Genomic DNA, 14,499 nt, shown 5'->3' on the forward strand with positions numbered 1-14,499 from the left:
AAAGTGTCATGTGCTGTGAGAAGTTCTTGTTCTGGGCAAACAGTGGAGCCTGTAAGAATCTTTCCACTCTATTCAGCCCGAGCAAGGCCTCAGCAGGAGTGCCGCTTCCAGTTTGTGATCACTGCCCTTCAAAAAATGACATGAACCAAAGGAAGAGTCCAAAGGAGAGTGCTGAGAATGATTAGAGGTTTAGAAAACATGATCTGTGAGGGAAGATCGCTAGCAACCAGGTTGTTTAGTCTGGAGAAGAGAAGACAGAAGAGGCAGATAACAGTCCTAAAATATGTAAGAGGCCGTTACAAAGGGATACTCTGATTTCCATGTTCCTGTCAGGCACGAAAAAAATAAACAAACAAGCTTAAATTACACCAGTGACTCAGGAAAAAGTGATTTGAGGGAGAGCTAAAGCAGCACTGACACAGACCCCACAGGCTGAGGCACCTCCCCGGACATTCTGGAGAACAAACATTCGTCTGCAGCAAATGAAGACACATCAATGCTGCCACCAGATCAACTGATGGACAGCACGGCCTCGCATTCCCTTCCGGGCTATTGTTCCATGATCGGATTGTAATGCAGCCGCTATTTTTAGATGTGTTACAGTGAATGTATCGCGACATTAAACCTGGATCATCCAAACAAGTCTTCTGCAAGACGACATTTTTACAAGGAGATGCCAAAAGGCTGTGCTAAACAGCACCTTTTACAGCCCACTGAAAACTGCCACACAGTCTGAAAGCGCCTCAGCGTTGCAACTTTCAATTTGAATACATTCATTTCTGTTCCGTCACGACATGCTCTTGTAAAGGAGAGGGGAGGCGAGGGACGGGGAAGGGCGGGCGACGGCCGCACCGTGCCTCAGTTTCCCCACAGCCGGGGACCTTCCACGCCGCGTCACAGCGCGAGGCCACACGCGCGGGGAGCCATCGCGGCGGCCTCCCCGTGCCCCGGCGGTGTGTGGGTGTGTGGGTGGTCCCCGCTCACCTGCGGAGCAGCAGAGCACGGCGGGGGCGGCCCCGGCGCTGCGCAGGCCGAGCAGGGCGGGGGCGAAGAACATCGCCTCGTCATCGGGGTGCGCCGTCACCACCAGCGCGCGCCCGCCCCGCGCGCCCACGCGGGTCCCGGCGCGCGCGCGCCCCCGGCGCAGGCGGCGCGCGCCCCCGAGCAGCAGCAGCAGCAGCAGCAGCAGCAGCGGCGGCAGCGCGAGCGCCACCGGCGTCCCCCAGCACCACGGGCCCGCTGCCATGGCGACCGCCCCGCGCCACCGCCGCGCCGGCAGGAAACGCGAGCCGCGGAAGGAAGGTTCCGGAGGACGAAAGGGTTCCCCCCCCCCCCCCCCCACGGCCCTCCCCTCCCGTCCCCGCCTCGGGGCGGGGCCGCTCGGCCGCTGCCGCGGAAACGGGGCCCGGACTGTGCCGCTCCCGGGGAGATCGGGCTATGCTGTGCCGCTCTGGGGTTCCCGGGAAACGTGTCCCGGTACTGCTGCCGCAGAGGGCCGCCCTGGCAGGGTCCCGCCCGAGAGCGGGGCCCGAGGGTGTGCATTGAACACGGGCTGTTCTCCTGGGGCGGCCGGCGGCGAAAGCCGTATCGCCCTGACCCTGCTGGTACCTCAATAATGATTAATAGTGACAAAAGTTGAGCTTTTCAGCGTGTGGTACCTTTTATCCGTGCTGCGCTGCTGTGGAGGAGCTGTTGTGGGTTAAGGGGAAGCTCAAAAGCAGGGCAGGAGGAGCTTATCTTCAGACACGTTCTGTGGGCTATCCCGAGTGTGGCTGCAAGGGGAGAAACTTTTGGATATGTTTTAGAAGTGAAGTCAGCCACTGGAGAAAACTGCAGAGGAGAAGGAGACGGGAAGTGTTACAATAAACATAAAACAGTCAATCAGATGCACGATGGCTTGGATACTCCGCTTTATCCACACAAACAGGCAATATGGAAGACAAGTGTACAGAGCAATGGTGGAGTGTGGGAGTTAGGTGGGTTACAGTGTAAATAAATGGTGAAAACAGTTTAGGAGAGTTCAGAGGAGCAGCTCAGACCTCACCAGGTGAATGCCTGACTGGTCTTCCCTGGCTCTTCTTTGGACACCTTTAACTTGCAAGTGATTCCAAGTGAGAGTCATTGGCTTGTGTTGGGATTAGAGACTGCAAACACAGGAGATGTGCTGTGTCACCTTAGCGTGGCACTTTTAACTACTGTAATAACACAACCCTTAGCACAACATGTGTTTTCTGAATGATCCTGTTTACCACAGGGTGAGCCCCAGCTTTTTTAGTCTGAACCAGTAATTGTGTGGGCACCCATTCTGCAAATGTAGGCACGACTTCTCCATTTAATGGAAATTGTGACAATGAGGTAATTTAATCTTGCCTAATGGTATATCTTTCCCATAGTAAACCTGATTAGAGATTAATCTGTGATTTTAGCAGATCCTGAATTACGCATTTGCACGCACAACGCCCTGCAGATTTCAAACTCCTGAGAATGCAGGGAGCAAGTTACACACTCCTCATTCCGTGGGAGGAATGAACAGACACTTAACGAAATTTAAACCTCTCTCACAATTTCGGAAGTCATTCGTCGCCAGGCCACGGGCCCGACCTCAGGGACAGCGCGGGAAGCACGGCGGACGGGGCGGGAAGCGCCCTGCGGGACCTGACGGGCTCCGGGCGATACTCCCGTGAGGGGCTCTCGAGGCCGCGTTCACCGGCACGACCGCAGCCCGGACCCACTATGGGTTATTATCAATTTACAGCAGTCCGGCGAGGGCCACCGAGGCGCTGTGGCTCCCCCGCGCTCTCAGCCCGCGGCCAGCCCACGGCAGCCCCAGGAGCCCCTCACGGGCCGGGCCCCGCTCGCCTCATGGCGGCCGCGCCCCCCCCCAGCCCTCAGCGGGAGGGGGAAGGAGCCCCTCCCCACCGCACCGGCCAGCGGTCCTGGAAGGGGCATAGCACCCCGCCCTCTCACCGCCAGGCTCTCCGGTGGCTTCTCTCGGGATATTGCTGCCTGTGCATCACCAGACATGGCACAGCGCGAGGAAGGGGAGAGCCACCGTGGCCGGTGAAAGGTACCGAGCCGCGGCGCCGCGGCTTGTTCGGTATCTGGCAGGACCTGGCGGGAGGGGGCGGAGCGCGCGGGGCCGGGGGAGGGGAGGCAAGATGGCGGCGGCGGCGGCGCTGAGGGTGAGGTGAGACGCCGCGCCCGCTCAGCCCCGCCGGGACCCGCCGGTACCCGCCGCCCGGGCCGCCCCCGCGCCGCGCCTCGGTAAGCGCGAGGAGCCCGGTGGGGCGGCGCGGGGGCAGCGGGTTGAGCGCCTCCGCTGTGAGGAGGAGGAGGAGGAGGGGGAGGAGGGGGAAGAGGCGGGGGCCCGGCCATCCCGTCCTCCTCCCTCCTCACGGGGACGGAGCCCTGTGGTCTCCGGGGGGAGGGCGCTGGAGCGGGGGGGGGCCCGTGGGGCAGCCGCCGGGGGCGCGGGGGGTGGGCGGATCAGGGGCGGGGGGTGCCCGGTGCCCGCGGGGCTTTCCCCCCATTGACGCTGTGGATGCGCGGGGGGATGGTGGGGCACGGAGAGGTGGCCCTCGCTGGGAAGTTTCTGCAGAAATCCCAGAGCATCTCTGTGCTGGGTGTTCATCCTTGCGCTGTGGGCAGGAGAAGTGCAAGTTTAAAAAAAAAAAAAAAAATTAAAAAAGGGTCAGTTCTTCAAAATGGTCCTCTTGGAGGCTCGGCCAGGAGCGCGGTAGTTCCTGAGGATGTGCTGCGGCCACAGCTCCGTGTCGGGGGAGCATCGCGGCCGCTGTCAGTGCCGGGGAGTTGTTGCTGATGCTGACGCTGAATTATTCATATGGGACCTGTAAACATCCCCGGCTTCTGTCATCTCCGGGCTGCTGCAGGGCACAATGGAAGTGGCTTTTGCTAGAATTATTCTGACTTGATGGTAAAGAACTTCGCGCTTGCTGATTTTTCTGTACTTAGAAAACGTGTGTTTATAAAGTCGGCTGCAGTTAGGCAAGATTCGAGGTGGATGCATGAATTGTCAGTGTTAGACAGGCTCAAGTAAGCAAGTAGATATTGTGAACAATCTGTTGTCCAAAACCTGCTTCTTCGTGTTCTGCAGATATGGTCTTAACAAGTCTGTTACCTTTTCATGACTGTAAATACTGGTGGAAACTAAGACAACTTATTACAGCGGGAATGTGTAGTCTTGAAGACTTGATTTTTGTGGCAGTATTCTTTTATTAATTTTTGGTATGGCACTATAGTTATGAACTCTTTGAGCTCAGATAGGGATTTTTATCCTAGGCACTATGATTTGAGAGATAGGAAACAGGGCAATTATAACAAAAACTGTGGTGGTAAGTGGGATGGCACAGTGTAAGTGCCTGAAGAAGTGGACACAGTTATGTCACTGCACACGAGGACCGTGCAGCTCTGTTGTAGTTTTGCACTGGAATTTTATTCCTCAAAATGTTGTTATTCCTGATTAACTAAACAACCTCGACATTTGGAAAGGAAGTCTGTAATATTTGAAGTGGATTTCTAGTTAGCTGTAATGTGGTGTCTTGTGCTGGGGGATGAAAGACCTTCGTGCTTAGCCCAGGGATTCAAAAGTTCAGGGGAAAGAAGCCAACTGCAGTGACCCTTTTTTGCGAAAGTGTGGTTAATTTTTTCTTTACGTCGCTTTTCTTTGTGATATGGTATGGGCTGCTGAGGAAAAAGAGTTCTTTTGTCATTTATGTGCAGGGTAATTTGTCTGTTTGAAATACACTGTTCGATGTTGGTCACTAAAATACCTAAACTCGTTGCTGAAATGTGGGAAAGAGCAGCATTTTGGAATCTTCTTTCTAAGAGTTGTAACGTGTGTTTTTGAACGTGTGGAGAGGATGTTACAAGTGCTTGCTTCCACAAGTTGCTTCTCTCTAGCTTGTTAATCATTGCACCCATCAATTAAAAGTAACTCTCCAGGTTGAAATTACATGCACAGAATCTGAATATATTCATTTTGCTCCATTGTACTGCTGCTGTTTTGTGTTGAATACACTTTGTCTCCTATAGCCACTCATTTTAGTTGCTCTTTTGGGGCAGACATGTTTTCCATTGTGATCTAAAAGAATCTACAAAACTCTCTTAAAAACTGTGGTAGAAATAGGGACAGACCCTAAAGTGCCTTTCTGATTCCCCCCTCAAGTCCCTTTCCACAGTTCTTGTGCTCCTCTGACTGCGTCTTCTGAGTTATTTCATTTCTCAGTTGTAGCATGAATGAAAGATGCTTGCAGGGAAGGGAAGCTGCCTCTGCTTCAGCTGGTGTTAAATGCATGAAAGCAACTGAAAAAAATCTTCTGTAGTAGAGAACAATATTTCTTATAAATAAGAAATTTATACTCTTTCAAAGCTCTCAGCCAAGGTTTTGGTGAAATGTTTTATTCCTCTATATGGCCTTTTGCCTACAAAACGATTTTAATGAAGATTTTCTTGCCCAATTGAAAATACTATTTAGAGTTCTGGTGTAGTGATTTACATGTAAGATTTTAAGAATTGTTGAAGCTGGAAGGGGTCTTTTCCTTGTGCAGGTGCAGTGTGACACAGAGCAACCTTAAGAACAGACTTGTAACCAGACAGTGGTTTCATAATGCAAGCAACGTTTCCTGGATGCCAGGCTTGAACTCTTCAAGTCATTTATGTTCTTTAGTCAAATCTGAATCAGTGTTTCAATGTTGGGCTATTAACTGAACATGGTACCTTCCCTCCCTACTGTAACTGGTCCAGGTAAAAATTCTGACCTATGCAGGACTGCTGTCTGTAAATATTTACTTTGTGATACTTCTAAATTAGCCAGGACAGTGCTGAATGTATCTTCCATTTCGGTGTCTCTCTCCTTCAGTGATTATCCAACTAGTAATGGACTTCTGTGAGGTTCCCTTTCCCTTCCTTGCTCCTTCAGTGCTCTCCCACCATCTGTTAAATCACAGCCTGGGCCTGCTGGGGCTCAGCTCTGAGTTGTGTGAGACAGAGGGCTCAGTCTTACCTTGGAGCTGTGTTTCTTCCCAGTATCCTAAGAGAGACTCCCATGTCCTTGCCCAGCTCCACATCTAAACCACTTGTAATGTTGCCCCTCCCAGACTGATTTGATAGATCTTCTTTTTTTCTTCAGGCTCAAGGAAGGTGTTCGTCTATGTGGTTTTGAAGTCAGCAACTTCACCTGCTTATGATTGCAAAAGTTATTGCAAAATTAACAGATATTCTCTTAAGATGCACGAAGATGTAAAAAGATGCATCAGCCATCTCTGAAAGATCCTATTGTTCATAACTTACAGCAGTACAAAATGATTTTTTTTTATGCAGACAAATTACCTGGACAAATTGTTGGCCGAGACTTAAAAATTCTGTGCATGTTGAGTGACTGCTCTTGGGTAAAACTGAAAATGAAAATACAGCCACAGAGATGTTGAGGAAAAGGACACCTATAAATGAAAAGGGATGATGTTAAGTGTAAAACATGCTTAAACTAACAGGGTGTTTCTTTTAGTACTCCTCTGGTGTCATGCACTTGCTTGTGCCTTGTGCTGCAGGGAAAGGGCATCTGGGTAATTCTCCTTTATGTCCTCACGATGTCAGAGGGCTCTTGTGCCGTCCGAGCTGCAAACAGCCCAGAGCATTCCCTGGCTGTGGGACACAGAGCACACACTCCACGTGAAACCTCTGCTGGTCTTCCTGGGCAGAGCCCGGGGCTGCCTGGAAAAGCAAATGCTCTCCTGAAGGGATTAAAATGTGTTCACGTTTCAGGGAACACGTCTAACAAATGTGAATATAAATCAGGTGCAAAACCGACTGATTCCTGTCCTGTTTGTCAGTGTTAGAGAGTTAACAGAGAAGTTCATGACAAGTTCAAGTGCTGTTCAGCAAACGAGGCAGGTATATGATTTCAGATCAGCTGCACTCTTCCCCGTGTTAATACTATTTTGGGGAAAAAAAGATGAATTACTTTAAATCCAAAAATTGTATTTACCCTATAGAGTTTTGTCTCACCAGGTTCATATTTTTCAACTCTTGTTCTAATTCTATCTGAAATGTTGGATTTGCAGAGGAGGGGTGTTTGAAAAGTGGGAATTCTCCCATATAATCATTGTAACTTCATGGTTTAGCTTTCTTGGAATATTATTGCCAGAACCTGTCATAATAAATGTCACTTGCCTGTTCCATTATAGCCATTATTTGTATAGGTGCTGGTGTTTCACTATGGTCTCAAAGATCAGGCTTAAACATATATAGAACCTTGAAGTTCTGGGTTGTTTGTTTTTTTTTTTTTTTTTACTCCAGATCCAAAAGATTATTTGTACCATTCATAGTCCAAGATCTCTTCCATTCTCTGCATTTTTCTGTGACTTGGAGGCTGTTTTAAGACTCCCAGTTGGAGTTACATCTTTATATATTGTTGCATTTCCTGTGAAATAGAGTACCTTAAATGTAATCATAAATGTAATAACAATAAACTTTGTTTCCAGAAGGCCCTGGTGCATTTCCTGTGGAGCATCGGTATGGACCAAGGCATTGCTGTTAGATACAGTTAAAAAAAATGTTATTTTAGGCTTTTTGTATTTTCTAGTTAAAATCTAGACTTGATTTTATCTGAACTCAGTCAGCTGAGGGGAATTATGAGGCTGATACTTGGTTTTCCTGACCCTTTCTTTATAAGTGTTTTCTCTTACAATCCATCATAGTTTGTGGGTTTAGTCAGTATGGATTAGTCAAGTTATATTTCCTTTTCCAAACCAAAGCTGTTTTTAAAAGCTGTCACTACAGATCCACTTTTGATAATCAATGATCTACAAGAAGATGCTGGAAACTTAAAACTGTGACCACATAATTTCTTGGATGTTAGGTGATGTCAAAAACCAGTTTTACCTGCAGATGGATTAACAGTGGAGGAATAAATTCATGTGCAGGAGCTGTTCTTGAACTGTGTACACTTTCAGTCCAAAAAAGGAGAAGAAAAATTGTTTTGAGAGAGTATTTTATGCATAGTGTGTGATGCATATGAAGTTTGAGGTATGGTTATTCCTAAGTCCTAGATGAAATGTGAGAAAAAAGGTGAATTGGAGCAAACCTCAGTGAATTGTTGAACTCTCATGAGTGAGGATGAGTTGCTGAGGAAGGTTTTTTGCAGTTCTTATCACTGTCGTTTGTGTAGCATCTTTTGAGTCTCTTGCCTGCTGCACACGGGTGCACTGGAGGATGCCTGGGCTGGTTTCTGTTTCACATTACAGTTTTCAGGGTGAAGTTTGAATGCTCCAGTTGATATTTCAAAACCAGTTGAATTACCCCTGTAGCAGGGGTAGGGCCCTTCAAAAGGCTGAGGGAGATGTTTGGGATTTGGGAAGTGCTGGAGTCACCTCAGAAAAAAGCTGTCTTCCCTTGGGAATGAGAGTCCTTACATGTGCAGTGTTTGGGCTTTGTAGGGTTTGCTTTGGACATTCAGTTCTGGAGATTTGGGTTCTTTGGCTCATGAAATTTTTTTTTGTGGTGTGCATTAACTGTGTGCTATTTGCCATATTGGGACAACCAGGAATCTGGTGTTCCTTGGAAAATGTCTTTAGGAAATAAGCTATCTTTGTTTCTGTGACATACTTTTAACACCAGAAAACCCTGATGTTTGTACCCTTCTCAGTTTGAAGTCATCGCTCTGTGGTATTTTTAGTCAAGGAAATGTCTACATCCTTAATTTCCATTTCTGAAGGGAGGACTTCCTCCTACCTCTTTTGGCTGATTTTGGTGTTATTGTGACCCTCCTTGGCAGAAGAGAGCTGGATAAGCTCCATGGCAGGGTGTAAGAGCTGTTCCTCTATGAAAATCCATGAGGATTTTCCTCCCTCAGAGATTCTCTGTATCCCAGGGTGTTATGTGGTAACTGGTGAGTGAATGCTGGAAATATGGACTCATTGGAAGTGGATGTGCTCAGCATCCTTCTATTTTTATTTTTTTTGTGAGGCAAGTGGGTAATTGATCAGAAGCTTCCAAAGATGTTAATGTGATCTTAGTTTTTCCCATTATGTTCCCCCATATAAGGCAGCAAAGTTGTATATGCCCTGGGTCCTGAGATCATGTATTAGCAACTTTTCTGTAAGATCATAAATTACAGGAGGGATTAAAATAGAATTTCCAGGAGAAGAGTATCTTGTCAGCTGAATTTGATCAACCCCATTTTGGTAGAGCACAAATTCTATTTGTATTTGTAGCAGGAGAGAGAGAGAGAGAAACTGTTATTTAAAGATGAAGCATAACAATGTGATCCTGAGATTTGGCAAGAGTTTGGATGTAAATGACACATGTAAGGATGCAACCAATTTTCACCTTTGGAATGGCAACAAAAATTGCTTTGAATGACTCTTTAATACTTAATATTTAGTGTTTCAAAAACTATTACTTGAAGTACCTTAAGTAGCTGGTAACCTGTGAATAGGGAATCTTTTCCTATTAAAATATGAAGTATAAAAACCTATTTTAATTTTTTGGCTCCCTTGATGGAGATGGAAAAGTATTCCTAGGATAGAGTCAATGTGACATCTTGAATTGACAGCTGTAATGCTCCTTAACTTGTGTCACGTCTGTAATTGGCTAAATTAAAGTTTGCCATGTGTCATGGAGAATATGTCAGGCACTGTACAGCATTGTGAGTTACTGCTTTGGATGTTCAGAAATAAGATTATATTGTACATTAATGGAAATTTCAGGGTGTGAAAAGGGTTGAATTCAGATGTTTGGGCTTTTCTTAGCATCTATTTTTCAAATACTCACATTTCTTGATTTATTAATTATTGTATTAATAATTAATGGAGAGAATGTTGTTCAGTATTGATAGTAATGTAACTTTTGTACTGTATTTCTAGCAAGGACAGAAATAGTGATTTTTCCATCAATAACTTTGTGAGTAAAGGGAATGCAACTGTGTGAGATTAAAGTTCTTGGGAATTTATGGTGTATTTGGGATTTTATGGTTCTGTCTGTCACAGAAGAAGAAAAGGCATCTGCACATGTGGAATTGTCATGGAAAATTCAGTAGTTAGTTGTCCTCAACTTGGAGAAAATACATTCATTGTTTCTATTCATTCCAATAGCATATGTCCGTGTGCTTTGACTACAAGTTTCTGAGTATTCTGCAGCATAAAACTGAGTGAAAAAAGAGTGAAAAGAAGATTAGAGAAAGTGTGGGAGAGGCCCTGAGCTTTGAGGGTGATGCCTGTGTCCTGCAGAAATGGGAAGCACAGTACTCTGGCACATATTTAAATGACCATTACTCAAGTTGTCTTTAATTTTAGTGTTGACCTTTTAACATTTTTTTTTTGCTTGTAGCATGCAAAGAATTTTTCATCTTTTGGAGGGGATGCCCAGCAGATTTTCATACATCTGTCTATAAGCTTGGATATTGTAGCTGGAATACATGTCCTTCAGTTTTAAAGCACAGAATTATCTTAAATCTGCTCAGGCATCAACCTTCTGGTAGGTTCTTGAATGAAAACCTTCTATCTTTTAGGATTGTCCTATATATTGATATAGTAGCTCACTTACCACCCCATCCCACAATACTTCGCAGAATTTTGTGGTCAGGCTTCAGGGTTGACACAGATCAGTTTGAACCCCAACTTCTTTTCTTCATCACTGAATTTTGCCATCTGAATAGCTGCCATATGACTGCTGATAAGTGAATGTTGAGGAGTGACTGAAGGACTAATGACTGCTCTGGAAGTGTTTGGTGCTTTTTTACTGAAGACTTTCTACACTGCTAAGTCAGTGTGAGCCTGCAGCCCTACTGTTAATGCTCTGAGCACTGGGATTTCAGGTGGGAGATGATACTCAGCCTTGTGCTGTGTCCAGTAGTTTGAATAAATAATTTTTTATATGGAAGTTGGACCCATTAAGCTATCTTTAGCAATCTGTCAGGAATGGATGTGTTAGTATTTTCTGGTGTATGGCATATCCCCAGGATGCAAAGTTGGTGTTTTTGTTTGTGTTTGAACAGGTTAATGATTATCTGGTAAAACAAAATGCTACTGGGAAGATTTGTTTTGCAAAGCTAGCAATACACTGAAGGGTTTTACTTCTGTGACTCTTGACCTGTAGTTTTGATTTGTTTTATGTGAGTTGAAGCATTGTGTCTTGAAGGGTCTGTAATTCATGAAATCTGGTCAGTGTGGTTTAATAGGTTAGTTCATAAATACAGCCTGATTTTGGTTTTTTCCATGAGGTAGTTTCATTACCTTATTATGAAGTGAAATCACAGAAATAATTATTCACAAGTATTGTTATCATGCCTTGGATAAGGCCTTTCGAACCAACTGCTGAAACACTCCCTTCACTCTTCATTTTTTTTGCCAGAGTAAACTTTGAATAAATATCCCTGAATTAATCTTGTGATTCATTGTAGAACCCCTGTGCAAGGCAGAGCCTCCCTTGCTCTGCCGTGGGTTAGTTACATCAGAGCTCAATTTACTAAAGCTGCCGATTTAAAAACAAAATCTCCCAACTCGGGTTAGACTAAAATCTCATTCTTTGCTCTCTTTATATCACACTTAGTTTGCTCAAAAACAAGATGAGGAAAATTCCCAAAAGGATGTGAAATTTAATTAGCAAATGTTGGTTAAGCACTTCAAGATGGCACAAAAATTACTCTAAATGCAGAAATGTCAGCTTGTTTTGGATAGCTGAAGGAAAACTGAGTCTACCCATGAGACTGGTCTTTTATCCCTGAAGGTAAGAGATGGAGACAGGATATTCCAGCAAGTGGCTCCATGGACATGGAGCAGGTGACTGCCCTGCCCTGGGACAGCTGTGTCAGGTCTGTGTGGCCGTGTGGTGAAGGGGTTTGGGGAACTGCTCTGCTAAAAATAGTCCCAGTTTTTAACCTACTGTGTTTTTCCAAGTGAAGAACTGCTTTACTCAGGCAGCGCCTTTAAAGTGCTGCAAGAATCGAGTCTTATTTCTGATTCAGACTTTGTCTATTTCCTGGGGAGTCTTTGATAGATTTTTTAACCTTTCTGTGACTCATTTTCCCACATGTCTGCTGAAGATAGTTTGTACTTCTGCTTCTGAAGCATTTTGAGTTCTGGAGATCAAGCTGAAATTACACCGTGATTGTTGCCATTATAATATTGATTTCCAAATTATTTCTAACTTACTCAAAATTCCCTGCATATGGTGAATGTAAGTGTGAACAGTAGCTTTTAAGAGAATACTGAATTGGATCTGATCAGTAGTTTGAGCTGGCCAAAGACAAAAATATCGTCATACCTTTAGAAATAAACATTGTTAAATCATTTCCTTGTCCGAGAAGATCAAATTAACACAAGGCCAACTATCTCTTCAGTTCCTGAATCCATTACTCTTATCATTGCTTTTTCTCCCCTGGCTATCTTCACTTAACTGCTTCTTTTTTGATTGTTTGCTCCTGTGTGTCCTGTAATTTTTATTTTTTTAATATTATCCATTTGATGCTACTTGATTTCCCCATCTGTTTTGCCATAGAGTCTGGGAATGTCAGTGAAATGGGACATTATAACACAATTTCTGGCTTCTGAATTGCAAAACAAAGAAATATTTCTTTCTGCCCCTTCTAATTGTCAGTATTTGGTGAGACAAGACAATTTGCCAGCCTGGTTGGCAGCTGTATGAAAGTATTCATGACCTAACTTTATCTTTGTGAGACACGAGGCAGAATTCCAAAGTCTGTAACAGCTCTTTTAAATGTGTATATATTTAACCTCTGCAATTTGCAGGATAATATGAAAAGGTAAAAAATGCTTGTCTGAAAAATAGAATCTTGCTGTCATTGACTGAGCAGAGTTGGAAGCTGATTTCTGGTGTTGTAGTTTATCAGGGATGCTGAAAATGAAGATGAGCAGCCTCTGTTCTGGCAGAGGAGGGGGAAGCAGTGCAAGGATCAGAGAGAGTTAATAAACAGTGAGGAACTTTACAGGAGGATTCTGGTTGGCTTTGGGTAGAGCAAGAGGAGGTTTGTCATGATTAGTGAAAGGATACAGCAGGGAGGAAAGCCCGGATGAGGTTGTTTACAGTCTGCACACACAGTTACAGTTTTATGCAAAAGGATGGCTGTATTTAAACATAATCTGGACGTATGGAAATTGGAGAGGTTACAGCAGGAAGCTGGCACTGCCCTCACTGGCCAGGAACTAGATTGATGAAGAGGAATCTGTGTCTGCTGCAAACATGTGAGCAGATGCTGAAGGGAGAGAGGCAGATGCTTTTGGCTGACAGGTCGTAAGGTTGCCTGCAGAGAAATAGGAGTTCAAGTCAAGCACTTACATCCACAATTCCAGAATTAAGGTAGTAAGACAGGGAGAGATGAGCAGAATATTGGTGGTAATTCTACTGGCAAAAATGTGGAAAAAATCTCTCCCTCCCCTTGCAGAGAGGATAAACAAGCTCATGCTGTAGGAGCCTGGGAGATAAGGGGGGGTCTGAAGGGCACGTAGAGGGGTCAAATCAGGAGAGTGTGCAGGCATGTGGATGTGTCTGTAACAGGAAAAGGAGGCTTAGAGGGAGGGACTATTGTACTTCAGTGTCATTTTACGTGTTGTACTCCAGGGTTGATTTTATCTTGAAAGAAATGAGATCCCATGCAGGATCCCCATCCTTTAGTTCCCTCCACACCTTGTAATTGCCAATATGTGACCATGTGTTCTCCTCTACTGTTACCCCCTTATCTCTGCTGCTGTTTTGCCAGTTCCCTCAGGGAGGAGGAAGAATGGTCCCCCACCACTGATAACTTCATGTTTTCTTTTTTTTCCTCTCTGTGCTTCTCACCTCTCATATTGACCATGAATAGGCTCCTTGTTGCCTTCCTCTGCTGGCAACTTTCATTTGTTTCCCTTTTAAAACAATTTCCATTATGAACATGATCACACTTGCAGCTTTCAGTAGGAAAGTCATCAGATTCAGTGTTTTCCTATCTATTATGTAAAACTTGTGGGTTATGAGGGGGTTTAGGTTGACATTTTTGGATGGATGCAGGATGTTCATTCTTGTACTCCACGCCCTCTCTCTCATCTTTCCATGTCCAGTGCAGAATCTGGAGAGATGGTCAGATGCTCTCACTGCAGTTGGTTGTGAAAGATTTCAAGATGAGCACAAACCTAACACTCTGTCCACTGCAGTTCTTGTGAATGGAGAAAATAGCTTTTATAGCATCACAGAAAGTGAGCATGGCTTGAACTTTCAGCACCTGGGTTAATGATCAACTTGTGGGTTTGACTGAATATTGAGAAAATAAGGAGCAGATGTAACTTGACAGAGAGAACGAGAAAGGACCTTGAATCATGCAGAAGTTGACCTATATTTGTGTGTGATTTTCAAGTGGTTGCTCTCCTGATCCCCTCTGCATTCCCAGATTCTTCAGATCTCTGCACATGAAGCTGCTGAGGGAGCCTAGGTTGGGGCATCAGCAATTCATCAAACTAAGATTTGTACTTTCATAACCTTTAAAGTGTTTGA

General features: G+C 45.1%; 2 protein-coding genes across 4 annotated transcripts in view; one reads left to right on the forward strand and one right to left on the reverse strand.

The window, feature by feature from the left end:
- Positions 1-2,833, reverse strand: part of PIGL (phosphatidylinositol glycan anchor biosynthesis class L) — a 54,519-nt gene extending 51,686 nt beyond the window's left edge. The window contains exons 1-2 of one of the 2 annotated variants that reach the window (XM_032130271.1): positions 2,563-2,833; positions 1,659-1,830 (exon numbers count right to left, since the gene is read on the reverse strand). In XM_032130271.1, coding sequence (XP_031986162.1) covers positions 1,659-1,830; positions 2,563-2,577 — 187 coding nt within the window. In that variant the 5' untranslated portion in view covers positions 2,578-2,833. Of the gene's footprint in view, positions 1-984; positions 1,262-1,658; positions 1,831-2,562 lie in introns of those variants that run through there. The other variant, XM_032130270.1, reaches the window with a different exon arrangement.
- A 335-nt stretch (positions 2,834-3,168) lies between these two features.
- Positions 3,169-14,499, forward strand: part of NCOR1 (nuclear receptor corepressor 1) — a 55,931-nt gene continuing 44,600 nt past the window's right edge. The window contains exon 1 of one of the 2 annotated variants that reach the window (XM_032130293.1): positions 3,169-3,187. The gene's annotated coding sequence lies outside the window, so the exon portion shown is untranslated. The other variant, XM_032130292.1, reaches the window with a different exon arrangement.

Source organism: Corvus moneduloides, chromosome 20, assembly GCF_009650955.1.
Source record: "Corvus moneduloides isolate bCorMon1 chromosome 20, bCorMon1.pri, whole genome shotgun sequence".
NCBI classification, from domain to species: Eukaryota; Metazoa; Chordata; class Aves; order Passeriformes; family Corvidae; genus Corvus; species Corvus moneduloides.